Here is a 22,881-nt window from a genome sequence, read left to right on the forward strand (position 1 = left end):
TAGGCCCGCCCACTGGACTCATACACCTACAAACACTAGGGATTTCAATGACTAAAATCTAAGTTATTCTGAATCTTTTGCAACAAATCTATATATCATTCTGCTCAGCTTCTCCTTTTCACCATACTGGCCAAAGGTGAGCCTGCAAGTACAACAGGTAGGTCAGGAAGGTATTGGGGAGTGGGGGATTTCCTGACAATTTGATGAGGGGGGAGAAATTAAACTATATACTGTAAAGCCTTCTTTACACGTTGCAATTTCGCATATGATATCGTATGCGATTTGCAACGCCCCCATCGTATGTGTGGCACGTTCAATTTGTTGAACGTGCCGCACAAACGATTAACCCCCGTCATACGTACTTACCCGTCCATACGACCTCGATATGGGCGGTGACCATCCACTTCCTGGAGTGGGAGGGACGTTCGGCGTCACATCGACGTCACGCGGCAGCCGGCCAATAGAAGCGGAGGGGCGGAGATGAGCGGGATGTAAACATTCCGCCCACCTCCTTCCTTCCACATTGCCGGCTGGAGCTGCGGGACGCTGGTAAGATCTGTTCAATGTTCCCGGGGTGTCACACACTGCAATGTGTGCTGCCTCGGGAACATTGAACAACCCGACGTGCAATTGGTCTTTATTCAAGGACGTGTATGCGTTGAACGTTTTAACGTTCAATCGCAATGGCACGTACCTGTCACACACTACAATGTACCTTACGATGCCGGATGTGCGTCACTTACGTCGTGACCCCGCCGACACATCGTAAGATATATTGTAGCGTGTAAAGCGGGCTTTAGGCTTTGCCTGTCAGATCAGTTGTTCCTGACGGAGGGTTAAGGATGCAGTCCTTTTTTTAAGACATTAAGGAAGTTTTGCAGGATTTTTTTCCATGGTTATGTGGAACAAGGTGGCTCCACATTTGTGAAGTTGGGCACCAAAACCAGATGTAATCGATGGACAGGAATAACACTGTTTTTGAAAGAAAGCAGCCATGTTTTTCACATTCAGGATGACCCCTTTAAATTTACTCACCCTGGAGACACAGAGTATTTAAGCAGTGAAGAAATGAAGACACAGTGACCGTTGTTATAGGGAAATCAGACTTTCTGCCCCACCAACAAAGGAAGCGGTGAAAAGAATCAATGATGTACATCAGGCTTTCAGTATGAAATGGTGGAAAATAATCCTGAAGAACCACAGTCAGTCCCGGCTCCTCGGCCAGGAAGAATGATTTATGGATCGGCAGACCTGATGACTGGTATCTGGTTTAAGATAAGGAAAGTTCCGGAGGATGCGGCCTAATGAAGATTCCCTAATGACCAGCAGTCGACTTGGTCTCCTAACTGCAAAATTCTGCTCTTATTACTCCTGACCACCATGCAGCCTTCAGCAACACATCGCCATATAATGACCAATTAACATGAAGATTCTGGAAGTGCTCACTTCCATCAACACTTCATTAGGTGAGGGTTTTACAGCTGACCACCTTGATACTTGTAAGCTGCTTGTGTGCAGACCTCTGTATCTCCATGGTGACAGACTACAAACAAAGCTTGTAGTCTGATCCTGCAGCCATGTCTTCACTCCACCTTCTTCTTGTATCTTGTAGTGTAAGTGGAGTATCGCAGGGTCAGTCTACTCAGAATATGTAATCTGTCACAATGGAAACACATCAGTCTGCATAGGAGGTGTATGTAGAGCAGATTACTGTATAATACAAAGCCTCATTAATATTTTATTCATGTAAGATACTCTGGATCTTGCTCTGTTTAAAGAGTGTAATATGGATAATTCCTGTTATTACTGTGTCAATGAATAAAATCAATTCTCTGGGGAACCGGTCCATTAAATTCATCAATTCTCTGCGTCACCATGTTTGCCAGTAACAAGAGATGAAGGAATTAATGTGTCTAATATTTTACATAGGGCCCTTTAAGGGTTGTAAATTTCTTGCAATTTACCAGATTTAAGAGTTACGATAATTATAGTTTATAACATGTATATTCATACAAACATATAATTTCCATTAAAAGTTGAGTTGTTTTGTAAAAACCCATAACTAGTATTGAACCTGAGTTATATCCTGTATTATACTCCACAGCTGCACTCACTATTCTGCTAGTGGAGTCACTGTGTACATACATTACATTAATTCTCCTATACTCATCCTGAGGTACATGCTGTATTATACTCCAGAGCTGTACTCAGTATTCTGCTGGTGGAGTCACTGTGTACATGCATTACTTATCCTGTACTGATCCTGAGTCACATCATTTATTACACTCCAGAGCTGCACTCACTGTTCTGCTGGTGGAATCACTGTGTACATACATTACATTACTTATCCTGTACTGATCCTGGCTTACATTATGTATTATACTCCAGAGCTGCACTCACTATTCTGCTGTTGGAGTCACTGTGTACATACATTAGCTCCAAGCCCTATAAAGCACTACTATGGCTTGTATTCACCATATCATACCAGCAGATTTCCCTTGAGACGTATATGTGGTCTGTGTCAGTTATGGGAAGAGCCAAGTAAGCAGCATTCTCATCCATCTATAACTCTATAGACTTTAATAGAGAAAGCAGCCGCCATAAATTGACAAGCAGGAATTATGGGAGCTCAGTTCTCCCCCATAGGTACTGTAATGGCCCCAGAGCTTGTTCCTGCACACATCAGGTACTAATAGCAAGGCAACAAGACATAAGGCAAATAAGGAGTTCATGAATGTGTGTCGCCCTGGGCAAGCCAGGGGACACAGATAACAACACCACTACACCCCACACTCCAGGTAGGCACACCTGCTAACCAGAAATCCTTGTTGCCTCCCTCCAGGAGTCTGTGATGCACACCAGGGGGTGGGCCAGGCGGTTGGCTCCGCCCACCAAGGAGCTCACAACTCTGGAGGCAGGAAGTTACCAGGCAGAACTGTCAGGGACATGAAGGAGTGAACAGCAGTTTAGCCCGGGCAGGGCAAGAGTGCAGATTAGCCCAGGCAGGGCTTGAGTAAAGAAGCAGAGTAGCCCAGGCAGGGGGCTAGAGGAAACAACCAGAAGTGAAAGTGAAGGAAAGGAAAGTGGAAAAGGAGGAAAGCAAGAAGTGGTGACAGAGCAGAGAGAAGGAGAAGCCTGAGAGCCCAGCTGTGTGTAGGGCTAGAACAGCAAGGTCAGCGACGGCGGTGACTGTCCGGAGGGGGACCGTTTGGAAGTTCCTGGAAGGACCCCGTTGGCTGTGTGCCCGGTGGTCTGGAGCAGTGTTCCGAAGGACAGTCAGCACCAGGGCAGGGGCCTCTCGGACCCCGGCAAGGCTAGGAGTCGCCCAATTTGCCGAATCCGTCAGTGAAGGGGACGCAGATCCCCCAGCAACAAAGTCCCGATTGACGGCAACAGCCCGACCATTACCGGGGAGACACCGCCACCGCCAAGGCACCAGTTTCCCCAGGGCCAGCGCCTGCGGGCAAAGTGTAGAGCTCCTCCGGCCCAGATTGCAGTCGGGGAGCGGGTAACCGGAGGGAATCCACCGCTACCATCAGTCAAACAGGTGCAAGGAAGAGAGACGTCACCGTCACCTACCGGGAGTGCAGGTGCAACCGTCTGTGGGACCGTCCTACCAGCCGTTGGTTTACCGTACAAACTGTGTCCGTGTCTCAGGCTGAGTGAGTACCACAGTGCCGCAAGGCACAGCGCTGCCCCCGCGTCCCTGCGCCCTCCAGGCCCTACACTTCACATCTCTTCACCGGGCCCCGGGATCACCAACCCCTACCCACGGAGGGGCAACACAGCACCTGGCTGCTCCCATCACCATCCCCGGGACCCTCACACTGAGCAGCGGTGGTGCCATCACCACAACCGTGGGTGGCGTCACGAACTATAATCCCAACAAACACCCCCCTTTTCACTCACGGGCGAGGAGTGTCGCTCGAGACACCCCGGGATCCGGCCCGCAGCTCGAGCCACCAGGAGCAACTGCCGGACCCGAGCAGAAGGGGTGAGCGCGGTGTGCTGACACCCTCCTCCCCGCCCGCGACAACTTGGCATCACGAACAGGATCTTACCGCTCTGCCGTCAGGTAGAGGTGCGCCTTGTTACCGCCGGAGGTATCCGGCAGAAAAATTTCAGAAGCCGCCATCTTTGGCGCGAAAAGTTCCCGCTCGAGCGTCTTCTCGAGCAGTAGAGGCGCGAAGGCCAAAACCCCGCCCCGAGAGAGGAGGGGCCGGAAAGAGCTAAGGGGGACGGAAACAAGATGTCTGCGCCCGACGAAGCCGCTGGAGGAGCGGTGGTCGCAGCCGCAGCGGCACCCGCGGATGGGAATGGGCCTGCCCAGGTCCCGGCCGTACTGGCGGGAGGTGCCGCGGCCCCCGCGCTTGCTCGGGTCATGCCGTTTTCCTTGCCCTATGCGCCCGGAGCTGCCTGGCTACCGCAGTATGACGGGAAACCGGATGCCTTGCAGGCCTTCCGGAAAAAGCTTAACCCGTTGCTAGAGCTGTACCCCCTGACTGATAAGCAACGTGCAGCGATAGTGCTAGGCCAGCTAACCGGTGCGGCGGAGCAGGAAGCGGAGACCTGGGCCGAGGGGGACCGGCTCTCTGTAGCCACCATCTTCGAGAAGCTACAGACTGCCTTCGAGACCCGGACTGAAGCTGAGCTGAGGATGCAGTTTTACCAGTGCCGGCAACGAGCTGGGGATAGCATTCGGGACTATGCTCTACGTCTGCAGGCCGCCCTCCGCACGCTAAAGCGGGTGAACGCTATTAATGAGGCGGATAGCAATAAGATGTTAGTGGAGCAATTTGCGCAGGGGATGAGGTCCCCTGAGGATCGTAAACAACTCCGGCTGTGGGCCCTGGAACAGCCTGATGTGGACTTCGCTGTGTTAAAGGAGCGGGCTATCAAAGCACTACAGCCCCCAGCTGCTGAAGCTCTGGAACCCGTCCTGTGGCCCGTCGAGACAGCTCCCGTTGTGGCGACCCCAGCCAAACCAACCTCCTTACTACTCGCAGCCTCGAGCAGCACAGTGGAAGAACTGGCAGCCCAGGTCCGTCGCCTGGACGGAGACCTTGCCAAAATCCTTGCTGCGCTTCAACCTCTGACCAGATCTCAGCCCCCAGCGCAGATACAGCTTGCTGACAGTCCCGAAGATGTTCCCTGGATGCAGCAGAGAAGCGCTAACAACCCGCGGAGCAGACCTCCAATCTGCTACAAGTGCCGTAAGCCGGGCCATGTTTACCGACAGTGCCCGTTAAACGAGCAACCCCTGGGGCCCCGGGCCAATCCTCAGGAGTAGAACACCGTGGCCCCCCGGACTGGCGAGACCGATACGTCGGGGCCCGCCCTATCATCCCTGTGGCTGTGGACGGCATACCCGTGATGGCTCTCTTGGACACTGGATCACAGGTAACGACCATACCGTACACATTGTATCAGCGATATTGGGCCACAGACGAGCTAGCGCCTCCAGACAATAGTATAAATTTGATTGCCGCTAATGGACTTCCATTGACCCAGGTGGGGTATAAAGAGGTGGCTATGACAGTGGGGCAAGCTGAACTGCAACACCAGGGTATGATTGTGATCATGAATGAGCCTAGTGATCATAACCCGAAAATAGTGTTGGGAACCAATGTGATGGAACACTGCATGGCTGATGTGCTGAACCTTTTGCAGCAGCTAGCCGCCACGGCGGCGGGGAGCCGGCAGAGGGCTGTGCAGCGTGAGATCCGCGCCCTGATGTACCGCCAGCATGTAAGCTCAACCGGAGGGGAGATTGGTGGAGTGCGAGTGATGGATGTTGCTCCATTGACTGTGCCCCCTAGGAGTGAGATGATGATCTGGTGTAGGGCAGCAGTAGGGCCTCAGGGGCGTGACTACCCTGCGATGATGGAGCCCATGCCTTCCGAGCACTGGCCCACTGTAGTGGCCGCCCGAGGGGTGGTAGATGTGAAGAAAGGGAGAGTGCCTGTGAGAGTGTTGAACTGTGGGGAGGAAGAAGTCAGGCTCCCCCGGTATGCCACCATTGCCAAGCTGCTCACCCTGGACCCTCACACTATCCAGGAAGCCCGTCCACCCACACTCCCACCTACCACCAGCACTTCCCCACCCCAGGGGGACACCAAGGAGTGGCACCAACAGCTACATGTGGGCACTGATGATACCCCTACACATCACAGGGCAGGGGTACACAGGGTAGTGCAGGAGTACGAACAGGTTTTCAGTAAGCACCCCCTAGACTTTGGGCAGATCAAGGGGGTCCAACACCACATTCCCACGGGTGAACACCCCCCTATCAAAGAGAGGTACAGACCTATTCCCCCTGCACATTATCAGTGTGCCAAGGATATGTTGAAGAATATGAAGGAGGCAGGGGTTATTCGGGACAGTTGTAGTCCCTGGGCCGCTCCGTTGGTACTGGTCAAGAAGAAGGATGGTACCATGCGGATGTGTGTGGACTACCGGAAGATCAACCAGATAACCCATAAAGATGCCTATCCATTGCCTCGTATTGAAGAATCTTTGGCTGCACTGAGAACTGCAAACTACTTCTCGACCCTTGACCTCACCAGCGGATACTGGCAAGTGGCCGTGGCCCCCGAGGACCGGGAGAAGACCGCCTTCACCACCCCGATGGGGCTATGCGAATTCAATAGCATGCCGTTTGGGCTGTGCAATGCCCCCGGGACTTTCCAACGGTTGATGGAGTGCTGTCTGGGACATTTAAACTTCGAGACCGTCCTGCTGTATTTGGATGATGTGATTGTTTATTCCCAGACGTATGAGGCCCATCTGGAGCACCTGGCCGAGGTGTTCGCGTCCCTTGCCAAGTTCGGGATGAAGTTGAAGCCCTCGAAGTGCCATCTGCTGAAACCCAGGGTGCAGTATCTAGGACACGTGGTGAGTGCGGATGGTGTCGCCCCCGACCCTGAGAAGATCACTGCCATCCAGAGCTGGCCGAGACCAACCACAGTGAGGGAAGTAAGGCAGTTCCTGGGTCTGGTGGGGTACTATCGGCGCTTTATAAAGGGGTACACGAAGATGGCTGCCCCCATGCAAGATCTCCTCGTGGGACAGACCAAAGGTGGTAGACCTATTGGAGCCCCACTGTTGTGGGAGGACAAGCATGAGGAGTCCTTTGGCCAGTTGAAGGCGGCCTTGACCGGAGAAGAGGTCTTGGCGTACCCTGATTATGGGCGCCCGTTCATCCTCCACACGGACGCCAGTAACGTGGGGCTAGGAGCGGTCTTGTCCCAGGTCCAGGATGGGAAGGAGAAGGTGATTGCCTACGCCAGCCGAAAACTCCGGCCGACCGAAAGGAACCCTGAGAACTATAGCTCCTTCAAGCTCGAGCTATTGGCGTTGGTGTGGGCTATCACAGAGCGGTTCCGCCACTACCTGGCGGCGGCGAAATTCACCGCGTTTACGGACAACAATCCGCTAACTCACCTGGACACGGCCAAGTTGGGCGCGCTGGAGCAGCGGTGGGTAGCCCGGTTAGCCAACTATGATTTCACCATAAAGTACCGAGCTGGTCGTGTCAACATCAATGCAGATGCACTCTCCCGGATGCCCCATTTGTCAGAAGAGGGGTGTGAGGATGACGACCTCAAGGAGATTGAGTTGCCTGCGTTTCACCAGCCGCCTACTAAGAGGGTACAAGTATGTCAGCAACGGGCGGACCTGGAACCGCGGCCCAGTCAAGAGTGGCAGGACGCTCAGGACCAAGCACCGGCTGTCCGCCTTGTCAAGACCCTGGTGGAGCAAGGTGCTATGGGAATAGACCCTGCCGCTCCAGCCGAAGCCCAACGCTTGTGGAAAGAACGAAAACGGCTCTACCTACACCAAGGGAGGCTGTACCGTGAGCTGATCAACCCAAAGACCCATGAGAAAATATGCCAGTTGATCGTTCCTCAAGCTGAGGTTGCTACCGTCCTGCGGGCATACCATGATGGTGCTGGCCACTTCGGGTGGAAGAAGCTGGAGATGCTGTTGCGGGAGCGGTTCTATTGGAGTGGGATGCGTGAATCGGTGGAAGCCTGGTGCCGAGAGTGCGGTCCTTGTACACTGAGGAGAAAGGACGAGACTAGCCAGAGGGCACCGTTACATCCCATAGTCACCCATCAGCCGCTGGAGCTGGTCGCCCTGGACCATGTCAAACTCACCCCTAGCCGAAGTGGGTACACCTACGCGTTGACCATGGTAGACCACTACTCAAGATTCATGGTGGTAGTCCCCGTTAAGGACTTGACTGGTCGAACCGCTGCCCGAGCGTTCCAGGCCTATTTTTGCCGACTCCATGGGTACCCCGAGAAGGTGCTGACTGACCAAGGCCCGGCTTTTGAAGCAGAAGTGTTTCACGAATTCTGCCAGTTGTACGGCTCCAAGAAGATCCGGACCACTCCGTACCACGCCCAAACCAACGGCATGTGCGAGAAAATGAATCACTTGGTCCTGGGGCTCCTCAAGACGCTACCGCTGGAAGAACGGAACATGTGGCCGGAAAAGTTACCCGACTTGGTCGACATGTACAATAATATCCCATCCAGCTCGACGAAGTGCACCCCAGCGTATCTGATGAGGGCCCGGCCTGGCCGCCTGCCGGTGGATCTGGAGATGGGGTTGGAGGCTCCGGAAGCACTCCCTTCAACGGCAGAGTGGGAAAGTCGGAGGAGGGCCCAGTACCGGCAAATCCAGGAGTATGTGGAGAAAAACCTCAGTCGAAGTCGAGAACAGCAAGAGCACCGGTTCAACCAGAAGGCGCCTGCAGGTCCTTTCCAGCCAGGAGATGTGGTGCTGAAACGAAAGAGAAAAGCCCACAAACTGGATGACCAGTGGGAGCAAGTCCCTTACGTCGTACAACCCACCGAGTGGGACAATGGGAAGACCTACCAGATCAGTCGTGACCAAGGGGGCACCCTGGCCACAGTTTCTCGGGACCATCTAAAGAAATGCCCCCCAGCGTTAAAAGCAGAGGCTGAAGTACCGGTTCCTCCACCAGTGGAAAAGGCAGCAGAGGTAATCCACACTGTAATGGGTGACTTCCCAGCAAACTGGCCTACACAGAACGGCGCGGTGATACTTCCAGTGATACTGTTCCCACAACCCGTGGATGAAGAAGTAGTGGAAGCGGTTAACCGTGAGCCAGAACCAGTGCCAGTGCCCAGGGATGAACCTGTACCCAGCCCCCCTGCACCTCCGCCTGCCCCACACTGTAGCAGGGAGGAGGAACCGATTGTTCCCTCTACCCCACTGTCTAGCACCACTGACACCGGGCCCCGAAGGTCCACCCGTTCCAACCTAGGTAGACCCCCACTTAGGTACAGGGAGACCGTTCTATGAGTAAGAGGGGCCCGCAAATGTAAAAGAGTGTTGTGTTTTGTTTGAAAGTTTGTTTGAAAAAGTTAAAAGTTGGAAAGTTCTGCAAAGATAATGAAAATGATTACCCGAGAAGTCACCTGATTTATTTTGTTGATTAGCAACCGGCAGGAGCCGGCACCGTTGTCCCCGTGGGGACCGTTAAAAGTTTAAAAATGCATGGGAACTAGCCATGGACAAGCCCGTGAACTCTGCAGGGCAACCACAAACGTTAGTGGCTTGTAAATATGTTGGGTACCGTTACCGTTTCCGCAATGCCGCCTCCGGAGAGGCAGGTTGGAGGGAGGGCCCTGAGCAGAGCAGGCCAGGGCCCAGCCACCAAAGGGACCGGTGGCTACCCTCTGGAGGGAAGGACAGATCCCGCTCGGGTGACTTGTGCTGGACTGTGGGTCAAGGGGTGCTGCCTGGGTTTTAGGGGCAGCATCAGGGCCAGGTTGCTTGGGTGGGAGAGAGCGGAAACCGTGACCGTACACCGTTGAAACGTTAAAAGTAAAATGTGCCTCCCGTCTTGGGAAGAGTTGATTGAAAATGCTTATGTTATGTTTAACCCTGTTATCCCCTTTTTACAGAAAAATAAAACCGGTGTAGGACGGCAGCCCGCGGACGGTCTGCATTTTGCTAAGGGGAAATGTGTCGCCCTGGGCAAGCCAGGGGACACAGATAACAACACCACTACACCCCACACTCCAGGTAGGCACACCTGCTAACCAGAAATCCTTGTTGCCTCCCTCCAGGAGTCTGTGATGCACACCAGGGGGTGGGCCAGGCGGTTGGCTCCGCCCACCAAGGAGCTCACAACTCTGGAGGCAGGAAGTTACCAGGCAGAACTGTCAGGGACATGAAGGAGTGAACAGCAGTTTAGCCCGGGCAGGGCAAGAGTGCAGATTAGCCCAGGCAGGGCTTGAGTAAAGAAGCAGAGTAGCCCAGGCAGGGGGCTAGAGGAAACAACCAGAAGTGAAAGTGAAGGAAAGGAAAGTGGAAAAGGAGGAAAGCAAGAAGTGGTGACAGAGCAGAGAGAAGGAGAAGCCTGAGAGCCCAGCTGTGTGTAGGGCTAGAACAGCAAGGTCAGCGACGGCGGTGACTGTCCGGAGGGGGACCGTTTGGAAGTTCCTGGAAGGACCCCGTTGGCTGTGTGCCCGGTGGTCTGGAGCAGTGTTCCGAAGGACAGTCAGCACCAGGGCAGGGGCCTCTCGGACCCCGGCAAGGCTAGGAGTCGCCCAATTTGCCGAATCCGTCAGTGAAGGGGACGCAGATCCCCCAGCAACAAAGTCCCGATTGACGGCAACAGCCCGACCATTACCGGGGAGACACCGCCACCGCCAAGGCACCAGTTTCCCCAGGGCCAGCGCCTGCGGGCAAAGTGTAGAGCTCCTCCGGCCCAGATTGCAGTCGGGGAGCGGGTAACCGGAGGGAATCCACCGCTACCATCAGTCAAACAGGTGCAAGGAAGAGAGACGTCACCGTCACCTACCGGGAGTGCAGGTGCAACCGTCTGTGGGACCGTCCTACCAGCCGTTGGTTTACCGTACAAACTGTGTCCGTGTCTCAGGCTGAATGAGTACCACAGTGCCGCAAGGCACAGCGCTGCCCCCGCGTCCCTGCGCCCTCCAGGCCCTACACTTCACATCTCTTCACCGGGCCCCGGGATCACCAACCCCTACCCACGGAGGGGCAACACAACACCTGGCTGCTCCCATCACCATCCCCGGGACCCTCACACTGAGCAGCGGTGGTGCCATCACCACAACCGTGGGTGGCGTCACGAACTATAATCCCAACAAACACCCCCCTTTTCACTCACGGGCGAGGAGTGTCGCTCGAGACACCCCGGGATCCGGCCCGCAGCTCGAGCCACCAGGAGCAACTGCCGGACCCGAGCAGAAGGGGTGAGCGCGGTGTGCTGACACCCTCCTCCCCGCCCGCGACAAATGTCGCAAGGATGTGTGAAGGTGCGGTGTATGCCATTCTTAGGGACACTTCTTGTATCCAGAAACATAACATGATCACAGCAATCTTTGTCATTCGCTAGTGTGGTCTACCCGTGGTCTGAAGGAGCTTCAAGAGCATAAATCATTTCCATTTCAGTGGACCCAATAAGACAGGGTACGCGGCCATTTTGTAAGCTGTACCAAGATTCAAAGGAACAATATCCCTCAAGCCGACACTAACCTCTATAAAGGCCCCGTTACACGCATTGCTTTATCGTGCGATCGCACCCGCCCCCATCGTTTGTGCGCTACGGGCAACAAATTGCCCGTGTCGCACAAAGTCAGTAACCTCCGTCACACGTACTTACCTTCCAAACGACCTCGCTGTGGGCGGCGAACATCCTCTTCCTGAAGGGGGAGGGACGTTCAGCGTCACAGCGACGTCACTCAGCGGCCGCCCAATAGAAGCGGAGGGGCGGAGATGACCGGGACGTAACATCCCGCCCACCTCCTTCCTTCCACATTGCCGGTGGACGCAGGTAAGCTGTAGTTCGTCGTTCCCGAGGTGTCACACATAGCGATGTGTGGTGCCTCGGGAACGATGAACAACCTGCGTCCTCCTCAATCAACAATTTTTTTAAAATGAACGTGTCAACGATGGACGATAAGGTATTTTCCATCGTTAATGCTCGTTCGTTGGTGTCACACGCAACGACGTCGCTAACGATGCCGGATGTGTGTCACGGAACCCGTGACCCCGGCGATATATCGTTAGATACGTCGCTGTGTGTAACGGGACCTTAAAGGCCCCGTAACACGCTACGATATATCGGGCGATATGTCGTCGGGGTCACAGATTCCGTGACACACATCTGGCATCGTTTGACATATCGTAGCGTGTGACAGCTACGAGCGACTGTTAACGAGTAAAAATACTCACCTTATCGTTGCTCGTTGACACGTTGTTCATTTTCAAAATATCGGTCACATTCCTGGATGCAGGTTGTTCGTTGTTCCTGAGGCAGCAGACATCGCTCCATGTGACACCTCGGGAACGACGAACACAGCTTACCTGCGTCCCACTGGTAATGAGAAAGGAAGGAGGTGGGCGGGATGTTACGTCCCGCTCATCTCCGCCCCTCCGCTTCTATTAGGCGGCCGCTGTGTGACGTCGCTGTGACGCCGATCGCACGATAAATTGACGCGTGTAACAGGGCCTTAAGACTGTGTCCCACTAATTCAGCCATGATAAATCATAAGGAACCGTTGTCCACTCCTAAAATAATAATTAATGCCACCATAACATACAGCTCCACCTGAGAACCTCATCAGAAGCTTATAGAAAATTTGGTGCTGCCCATAGAAATCCACTTAATGACAGCTGCCTTATTTAGCCAAATGGCTAATGTTGTTCTAATATTTATTTGGACCAAAAAGTGCCCACTGAACAGAATGGATACAATGGGCACCCTAAGAAGATTCACTCTCCTACTGGTGGCAATTGAATGATAGGGGCTCTTTGCAGGAAAGAAAAAGGGTTATTTTGTAGAGGAGAAAAGGCCACAGAGAAAAATATAAAATAAACAATTTCCACCACCATAAGCCCCTATTCATATTTCACCTCAGAGATATAGCATTAAGCTCCTGGGCCTCCTGCAAAAGCTCCAGTGCCCCCATATGCCATGGATATACCGTAATAATGGTGTGTTTTTTTGAGGTGGTACTGGTATCTCTGCGCCCACAATAGCTACTCCTCAAACTGACCTCCCTCTTTTTATTTCTTGAGCAGAATGACCCACATACAGTAGGTTCCTCCCTATTTCAATTAAGGTGCAGGAGAAGATGCATGGGTTCAACCTGACCTGAGTCCCAAAACTTCACTTGCTCCGTAGTATCAACAAGGGCTTCCCCATTGTGATAAGTGGCCTTGGTTTCAATGTTACTCCTTGAGGATTTAAAGACTTCTTGCCTAGAAGTTCATACTTAAAGAGGTTGTCTACTACTTTTACATTGATGGCCTATCTTTAGGATAGGCCATCAGTCTCTCTTTGGCCATCTGGTCCCAGTGGCGGCAGCAAGCAGCTGGAAATGCTCAGTTCCGAAGCTGCCCCATCTTCTGATAGTGGCCGAGTACTGCGCATCCGCCTACTATTGATTTGAATAGGAAGCGGATGTGCAGTACTCGGCCGCTATCAGTTGACGGGGCAGCTCCAGAACTCAGCATTTCCGGCCACAGCCAGAACCGAGACAGATGATTGGTGTGCTGGATATCGGGCTCCAGCCGATCAGACATTGATGTCCTAACCTAAGTACGGGCCATCAACATTAAAGAAGTGGCCAACATCTTTAAATTCAGAATGTCAGCATTAGGTACAATGTCTCTACAGCCAGCACATTAAGATTAGCTTTGAGATTAGGAAATCCCCAATCTAAAAGACAACGAGTCAAGATTCTTAAAAGAGAGTTAGGACCCCTCTATTCTAGTGCTATGTGGTGATCCTTTATTCCACGACCCTTAAGCACGCCATACAACTTAGATAGGTGGAGGAACAGTGGTTTCTCTGTTCTCTATGAGAGAGCTGCTCTTAGACATATCTGCTGGTGACTAATTTCAGGGAGAACAAAAAGATCAGCAGTTCAGAATTGGACAGTGCCAGATCCTTTTCTCCCACTGCCATCATCTGTCAGGAGCCCACATACACATTAGACTGTTGGCTGAACCTAACGATATCGGTGGGTTGGTATAATGTGTATTGCAATTTTACCACTTGATACCTCTGGAGATATCTATGTCCATCCATAGGCCAAAAAATATCTCAACTTGGACCTATAATTTGTTCTGCATTTTCCATTTTCAAAAAATTTTACAAAACTGAAATATATTAAAAATAATAGTATTCTCCAGGTCAACTTTTTTTTAGTTCTTTATGGAATAATTATAAGCTCATGTCTATGAGAGAGGCAGGATATCGCACCTTCGTGAGTGGTTTCACACCACATGACGCTCTGCAATGAACTCCATTGATTAATGCTTGTGAATTAGGGTCTAATGTACCTTTCTGGTCTATGAAAACCACATAAAGCTGATCGTCTGCTAAAGAGATCTCCTAGTGAGATGACTCTCATGGTCCTTCCAAGCCAAGGAATGTTCTGTAATGTAAAGGCTGATGGACAGGAAGATGGCTAAGGCTCCACATGACTCCTCGCGAGGACAGATGCTGCATGTACTCTTTACACTGGAACACGTCTTCAGCTTTCTCGGCACACAGAAGAGATCCAGCTGTGACGTTGTGGATATTTTCAATGGAACGTTCCCCCCTTTTGTGTCTACAAATTGTGGGATGGACCAAATTCACAGACAATATTGCCTCCTACTCTCCCTCTACTGCTCATGAATCTGATGAAAAGCTCACTTCCAGGCTTAAGTCACAGCAAGAAGCAACCATTGTATGGTCCATTGTGATAGAATAAACGTTACATGAGGAACAGTAACGACGGCAGGCTCATAATGGATTGCAGACTGTAAGGAAGGATGAAGACTTATGTTATCCAACTTGAGGAAGACATTGTTGGGGTGTGGTAATCAAGAGGCATATAGATGATAGATAAGGAATGAAACGTACTATGGAAGGTAGGAAAATATCCACAGTCTCCCCAAAAAAATCAGAAAGGCAATATTTATAGCTATGTAGGATAATGGAAAAACTCAGTATGGTCTCACTACTAAATAACGTAAGAAGTGCAATATACAAACCAGCACAGACTCGGTTAAATCTTCTAGTAAAAAAATAATCAGAACTGAACATGAGCTAAGACAGACTATGGTCACACATATATATGTATGGAGGTAGATATCTGATGGAAGCCAAAGCTGAGTGAACCGCAAGATAAGACAAGGTCCTCAATCTGAGTGACCACCACACTATAAAGCTCAAAGCCGTGAACAATGCAGTGAAATCCAAACCCTATTCAGTTAACTCCCATGACTGCATCTTCTACTTGTACTATGATGGCACTTGACCATCAGTGGTCGTTGGCCTGGTCCTCAAGTTTCCATTGAACATAATAAACAAGTATATATAAGCAGGTTTAGGTTGGAAATATACAGTAGCAAGGAAATAGAAGCTAAAGACCCCCCCATCGTATACAATTTATGTGTTCTGTTAGTACCCCAATTTGGCATCTAGTAATACAAGTGGCTACTTGGGGGCCTCCATGAGCCAACATGGTTCCCTGATGAATAAGGGTTTTATGGAACCTGTCAGGTGTTCTGGATGGATGCTAATAACTATAAGGTTTACGACGATATGGACCGGACAGGAATCTGCTGGACCTCACAACGTCCAGATCTCATTGTCTACTGAATCCCAGTTCCAGTTAACACAGATCTAAGTCTAGTGTTATGTATGAACAGCTGGTGCCCAATATTTCTATAGAAGTATTTTATACCACAAAATATGACACTCTATATCTCCGACTTTCTAGGACCATGGCAGGCCCCATGACTTCCATACTGAACCCACGATTTGGTTGCCAGATTTCCTAAATTATACCCCTAAACTTACACATGAAAATATAATAATTATTAACTGAAACCCAAATTTTGTTCTCAAACTACAGAATCCTCAATCATAACGCTGGTATAGATCTAGGATGTGGTGGAAACTCTTTTAATCCAATCCATCCCAAAAATAAGACATTAATCTTAGAAGACCACTCCTTTGTCTATAGATTCAGGGTTTCATCACTGCTGCTCCTACCACTTATGTGACAATAGAGTTGTATCCCATTTTTTGTCTGCACTAGATCTTCTTCCCTTTCACAATTATATTAGATTTGGGGCTTTAAAGCCACAGTCATATGGACCTGTGAATGTTCCTTACCCCAATAATGGGCAGGCCTCCCTATTTGTCATACTTTCTATACTGATATATTCATAGGTGCAGCCCAACTGTTCGCCCTAAAATGTTTAATCAAACCTATCCAAAGGACCGGCCCTCTATCTGTAGCCTTCATATCCATATCTTCTGTGCCCTGATTACAGAACTGCAGTCTATTGCTGGGTGTATCCCATTAGTAAGTGCCCCTCATTTTCCACTTTTAATGGATTGTAATCTCCTAATGTACCCCAATGATGTTCTGGACCCCTGTGCCCCTTACTGTGTGTTCCCTGGTGTATTGTACCTCAATGAAACACTGGACCCCTGTGCCCCTTGCTGTGTGTTCCCCGCTGTATTGTACCCCACTGATGTACTGGACCCCTGTGCTCCTTGCTGTGTGTTCCCCGCTGTATTGTACCCCAATGAAGGACTGGACCCCTGTGCCCCTTGCTGTGTGTTCCCCACTGTATTGTACCCAATAAAGCACTGGACCCTTGTACCCCTTGCTTTGTGCTCCCTGCTGTATTATACCCCAGTGAAGCACTGGACCCCTGTGCCCCTTGCTGAGTGCACCCGGTTGTATTGTATTGGGCCCCTGTGCCCCTTGCTATGTGTTCCCCGCTGTGTTGTATCCCACTGATGTACTGGACCCTTGTGCCCCTTGCTGTGTGCTCCCCGCTGTATTGTACTGGACCACTTTGCCCCTTGCTTTGTGCTACCCAATGTATTGTAGTGGACCCCTGTGCCCCTTGCTGTATGTTCCCGCTGTATTGTATCCCACTGATGTACTGGACCCTGTGCCCCCTGCTGTGTGCTCCCCGCTGTATTGTACTGGACCCCTGTGACCCTTGCTTTGTGCTCCCCGCTGTATTGTAGTGGACCCTTGTGCCTCTTGCTGTGTGTTCCCCGCTGTATTGTACCCCACTCATGTACTGGACCACTGTGCTCCTTGCTGTGTGCACCCCGCTATATTGTAGTGGACCCCTGTGCCCCTTACTGTGTGTGTCCCGCTGTATTGTACCCCACTGATGTACTGGACCCCTGTGCCCCTTGCTGTGTGTTCCCCACTGTATTGTAGTGGACCCCTCTGCCTCTTGCTGTGTGTTGCCCGCTGTATTGTACCCCACTGATGTACTGGACCCCTGTGCCCCTTCCTGAGTGCTCCCCGCTGTATTGTAGTGGTTCCCTGTGCCTCTTGCTGTGTGCTCCCCGCTGTATTGTACCCCACTCATGTACTGGACCCCTGTACCCCTTGCTGCGTGCTCCCCGCTGTATTGTAGTGGACCCCTGTACCCCTTGCTATGTGTTCACCGCTGTATTGTACCCCACTGATGTACTGGACCCCTGTACCCCTTGCTGCGTGCTCCCCGCTGTATTGTACCCCACTGATGTACTGGACCCCTGTACCCCTTGCTGCGTGCTCCCCGCTGTATTGTACCCCACCCATGTACTGGACCCCTGTACCCCTTGCTGCGTGCTCCCCGCTGTATTGTAGTGGACCCCTGTACCCCTTGCTATGTGTTCACCGCTGTATTGTACCCCACTGATGTACTGGACCCCTGTACCCCTTGCTGTGTGTTCACCGCTGTATTGTATCCCACTGATGTACTGGACCCCTGTTCCCCTTGCTGTGTGCTCCCCGATCCCCTGTACCCCTTGCTGTGTACTCACACATAGGCATGGTATATGAAGGTCCAGCCCCGGGGTCTCTCCAGCACATTGTACAGGAAATTCTGCAGCTTGCGGTAGAAGGCGTTGCGTTTCGGGGGCTTCCCGGTCCCGGGCACTGCTGAGCGGCTCTTACTGCTGAGGATGCTGCTTCTCTTGGTGTTGTGGTCGGAGCCGTCAATGAGCAGCGCTCCATCCCTGCTGCTCTCCGGGGCCCCCGGGTCCAGACCCACGAAGCCCACCTTTAGCTTCTTCTCCCCGGTGGGGCCGGGGTAGACCCCCCCATTGCGGGATTTCTGCACCATGGTCAGTGAATGGGGTCTCACCGGGGCTCCATGCTGAGTGGGGGGCAGAGCGCGGGGGTCTCTCCTGGTGGGGGGCTCATATCCCTGGTATATTGGGGAGGTGGGGGTGAGGATGAGTGCAGCTGCTGAATGCTCAGTGTTGGACACGGAATCTCTGCAATCCGCTCCGGAGCCCAGGCTCCTCCTAGACTGGCAGCCGCTCACCTCCCTGATTAACCCCTTCTACCTGCTCCAGTACAGACTGCACACCACAGCCAGGCATCATTATTTATTACCAGAGGGAGGAGCTTCCCAGTAATGTAGCCCACCCCAGTGCCAGGGCTGCCATCAGAGCTGCAGCTGCTGCAGAAACTCTCAAGCTCCCAATCATCTCCTATGTCTGCAAGCTGTCAAGCATCGACTATGGCAGTCATCCACTATATCTGCATACAATCATCCCTATATCTGCAAGCTGTCAATCATCCCTTACATCTCCAAGCTGTCAATCATCCCTTACATCTCCAAGCTGTCAATCATTCCTTACATCTCCAAGCTGTCAATCATCCCCTATGGCAGTCAGTCATCCACTATATCTGCATACAATCATCCCTTACATCTCCAAGCTGTCAATCATCCCCAATATCTCCAAACTGTCAATCATCCCGTATATTTCCAAGCTGTCAATCATCCCCTATATCTCCAAGCTGTCAATCATCCCCTATAATTCCAAGCTGTCAATCATCCCTATATCTGCAAGCTGTCAATTATCTCCTATGTCTCCAAGCTGTCAATCATCTTCAACATCTCCAAGCTGTCAATCATCCCCACTATCTCCAAGTTGTCAATAATCCCCTATCTGTAAGCTGTCAGTTATCCCCTATATATTCAAGCTGTCAATCATTTCCAATATCTCCAAGCTGTAATTCATCCCCTATATTTCCAAGCTGTCAATCATCCTCTATATCTGCAAGCTGTCAATTATCCCCTATTTCTCCAAGCTGTCAATCATCCCCTATATATTCAAGGTGTCAATCATCCCCTATATCTGCAAGCTGTCCATCATTCCCTATATTGGCAAGCTGTCAATCATCCCCAATATCTGCAAGCTGTCAATCATCCCCAATATCTCCAAGCTGTCAATCATCCCCTATATTACCAAGCTGTCAATCATCCCCAATATCTGCAAGCTGTTAATCATCCCATACAGTTGCAAGTTGCATTCTTCCCATAAGTATGGAAGCTGTCAATCATCCCATAAGTCTGCAAGCTGTCTGCCATGCACAATAGTTGTGACCTCAATCACCTCCTATATCTACAAGCTGTCAATCATCCTTTGTATCTGCACATTATCAATCATCCCTTACAGCTGTCAATCGTTCCTTGTATCTGCATACTATCAATCATCCCTTTTAAACCTCCAAGCTGTCAATCATCCCCTATATCTGCAAGCTGTCAATCATCCCCTATATCTGCAAGCTGTCTGCCATGCACAATAGTTGTGAACTCAATCATTTCCTATATATACAATCTGTCAATCATTCCCTATGACTGTCAATCATCCCCTGTATCTGCATACTATCCATCGTCCCATGTAAACCGCCAATCTATTAATTATGCACTATAGCTGCAACTTGTCAATCATCCCCTGTATATGCATACTATCAATCATCCCCAAATGTTCAAGCTGTCAATCATCTCCTATATCTGCAAGCTGTCAATCTGCAAAAATCATCCTTTGTATCTGCATATTATCTGTCATCCCTACAGCTGTCAATCATTCCTTGTATCTGCATACTATCAATCATCCGTTTTAAACATCCAAGCTATCAATTATCTCAGAAATCTGGAAGCTCTCAATCATCCCCAGTGTCAGTGTCAAATAAATCTGCAAGCTGTCAATCATCCCCAGTGACTGCAAGTTGTCAATCATTCACCTTTCACGTTCTATAGATGTCAATGTGATTTTCCAGCTGAATAACAATAGTGTCCCCTTTTGCTTTTAAAGGGAGTTACTCTGATAACACACAGTATAGCAGCACTATGTGAGCACAATATGGTGGCTTTACTTAGGCAATGTACAGCTGTCTTGTTTTGGGGCAGCATTATGATACTATCACACCTTCAAGAAAACTAAATGATGTCTCCAACAAAATCATTTTTGCCCAGGAACTTCCACACCCCTTGCCTTCTAGGCCATGCTAGCTCGACTTCTGTCCTCTGATTACTAGAATAATACAGAAGGTAATTGTGGAGTTAGGGTGTAGGAGTTTGATCACTGTGTGGCAGCATCACTCTTTTGCAAATGTGATGCCCTGGGCAAGCCAGGGGTCACAGGTCATCACACCACCACACCCTACACCCCAGTTAGGAACACCCAAGCTACCAAAATCCTTGTTGCCTTCCTCCAGGGGCTGATGTTCACACCAGGGGGTGGGCCAGGCGGTTGGCTCCGCCCACCGAGGAGTACACAGCCCTGGAGGCGGGAGGAACCAGGCAGATAGAGTTTGGAGGAGGAAGTGAGAGGAGTTGAAGCCAGACTAGAGTCTGAGGAGGAGTAAAGAGTAGAGTCCAGTGAAGTGAAGTGGAAGGAAGTAGTAGGTGAGCTAAAGAGAAAAGCTGAAGTGACAGAAAAGTGAGAGTAGTAAAGCCTGAAGTTGGTCCGGCTGTGTGCCCCGGACTGTGACAGCAAGGTCAGCAGACGGCGGTGACTGTCTGCAGGGGTGACTGCTCGGAGGTTGCTGGAAGGACCGCGGACGGGTAGTGGCCCGGCGGTCTGGAGCAGTATACGAAGAACAGTCAGCACCAGGGCAGGGGCCTTTCGGATCCCGGCAAGGCTAGGAGTCGCCATAATTTGCCAAATCCGTCAGTGAAGGGGACGTCTGTCTCCAAACAACCAAGTTCCGATTGAAGGCAACAGTCCGACCATTACGGAGAGACACCGCCACCGCCAGGGCACCAGTTTCTCAGGGCCAGTGCCTGCGGGCAAAGTAGGGCTCCTCCGGCCCATATCCAAGCCGGGGAGCGGGTTACCGGTGGGAACCCATCGCAACCATCATCAACTTAGGTGCAGGACAGAGGGACCGTCACCGTCACCTACTGGGGAAAGCAAGTGCAGCCGTCCATGGGAACCGTCTTTCCAGCCGTGTGTTTTACCGAAAACTGTGTCAACGTCTCAGGCTGAGTGAGTACCACAGTGCCGCAAGGCACAGCGCTGCCCCCGCGTCCCTGCACCCCACCAAGCCCTGCATCACCTACCTAATCACTGGGCCCCGGGATCACCAACCCCTACCCACGGAGGGGCAACACAACAACTGGCTGCTCCATACCATCCTTCCCGGGATTCCCATACAGAGCAGCGGTGGTGTCAACAAATCACCACAACCGTGGGTGGCGTCACGGACAATAAAAAATCCCCACACCCAAAATCCCCTTTCACTCACGGACGAGGAGCGCCGCTAGAGTCCCCGGGATCCGGCCCATCGCTCGAGCCACCGAGCAGCAGCAGGGCGCAGCAGCCGCGGCAGCCGGACCCGAGCAGTGGGAGAGCGCGGCGTCCCCTCCTCCGCCCGCGACACATACAGTGTGGTGCCCATACTGGCAGCATTATGCTGGGCACCTGAATTAGCCATGTCTAGAGGTTCCCACAAGATAAGATGATGCTCCTCAGAGTTTTTGGCCATACTAACAATGGATGGAGGAGCAGAGGCCCCTGACTCTAGAAGAGTAAAGGGGGAATCATCTGAAAAATGTCAGCGCAGCAAATTCTAGTGCCAATCTCCAAGTACAGTAGGTCATTTAGGAATCACGAGTATGATGGTATAGTCCAAGAGTCTCATGTCTAGTCATCAGTAATGTGCTGTTCTGGATTATTCATCCTGAAATGGAGCCAATGTGGTGACTTCAGGTAGTCGCACAATCCAGAAAGTCATCAATATTCACAGCAATATGAGAAATACTGCACTAAGAAATCACCCCACAATTCAGGGCCTTCTCATCGGTCCATCAGCAAATCACCAGGAAGAAAGAGGAGTAAATTATACAAAATATTCCTTCCTTACCCATTAACTGCCACATCCCCCTCAACAAGCAGCAAGAGTTTCATCAGTACCCATTGTTAGGTGACACTTAAGTCTGAGATCACGATTGTCCTCTACCTCAATTGTCAGTATCAGTTTCTTGCATCCCAAGTGTCAGTTTCATTGTCCTGTACCCCAAGTGTCAATGTCATTATCCTGTACCCCAAGTGTCAGTGTCATTATCCTGTCCCCCAAGTGTCAGTGTTATTGTCCTGTACCCCGAGTGTCAGTGTCATTATCGTGTCCCCCAAGTGTCAGTATCATTATCCTGTATCCCAAGTGTCAGTGTCATTATCCTGTACCCCAAGTGTCAGTGTCATTGTCCTGTCCCCCAAGTGTCAGTGTCATTGTCCTGTTCCCCAAGTATTAGTGTCATTATGCTGTCCCCCAAGTATCAGTGTCATTATCCTATCCCCCAAGTATTAGTGTCATTATCCTGTCCCCCAATTATTGGTGTCATTATGCTGTCCCCCCAAGTATTAGTGTCATCATCCTGTCCCCCAAGTATTAGTGTCATTATCCTGTCCCCCAATTATTGGTGTCATTATGCTGTCCCCCCAAGTATTAGTGTCATCATCCTGTCCCCCAAGTATTAGTGTCAATATCCTGTCCCCCAATTATTGGTGTCATTATGCTGTCTCCCCAAGTATAAGGCCGGGGCCACACGGGGACT

General features: G+C 51.2%; 1 protein-coding gene across 10 annotated transcripts in view; it reads right to left on the minus strand.

Moving 5' to 3' along the window:
- The window catches only part of KCNQ2 (potassium voltage-gated channel subfamily Q member 2), a 177,466-nt gene extending 159,089 nt beyond the window's left edge, over window positions 1-18,377 (minus strand). For 8 of the 10 annotated variants that reach the window (XM_075350441.1, XM_075350444.1, XM_075350440.1 and 5 more), the window contains exon 1: window positions 17,852-18,376. In XM_075350441.1, the coding sequence (XP_075206556.1) occupies window positions 17,852-18,153 (302 nt within the window). In that variant the 5' untranslated portion in view covers window positions 18,154-18,376. Of the gene's footprint in view, window positions 1-17,851 lie in introns of all 10 variants that reach the window. The other 2 variants (XM_075350443.1, XM_075350437.1) reach the window with 1 other exon arrangement.
- Between the last annotated feature and the right edge of the window lie 4,504 nt (window positions 18,378-22,881).

Source organism: Anomaloglossus baeobatrachus, chromosome 5 (genome assembly GCF_048569485.1).
Source record: "Anomaloglossus baeobatrachus isolate aAnoBae1 chromosome 5, aAnoBae1.hap1, whole genome shotgun sequence".
NCBI lineage: Eukaryota > Metazoa > Chordata > Amphibia > Anura > Aromobatidae > Anomaloglossus > Anomaloglossus baeobatrachus.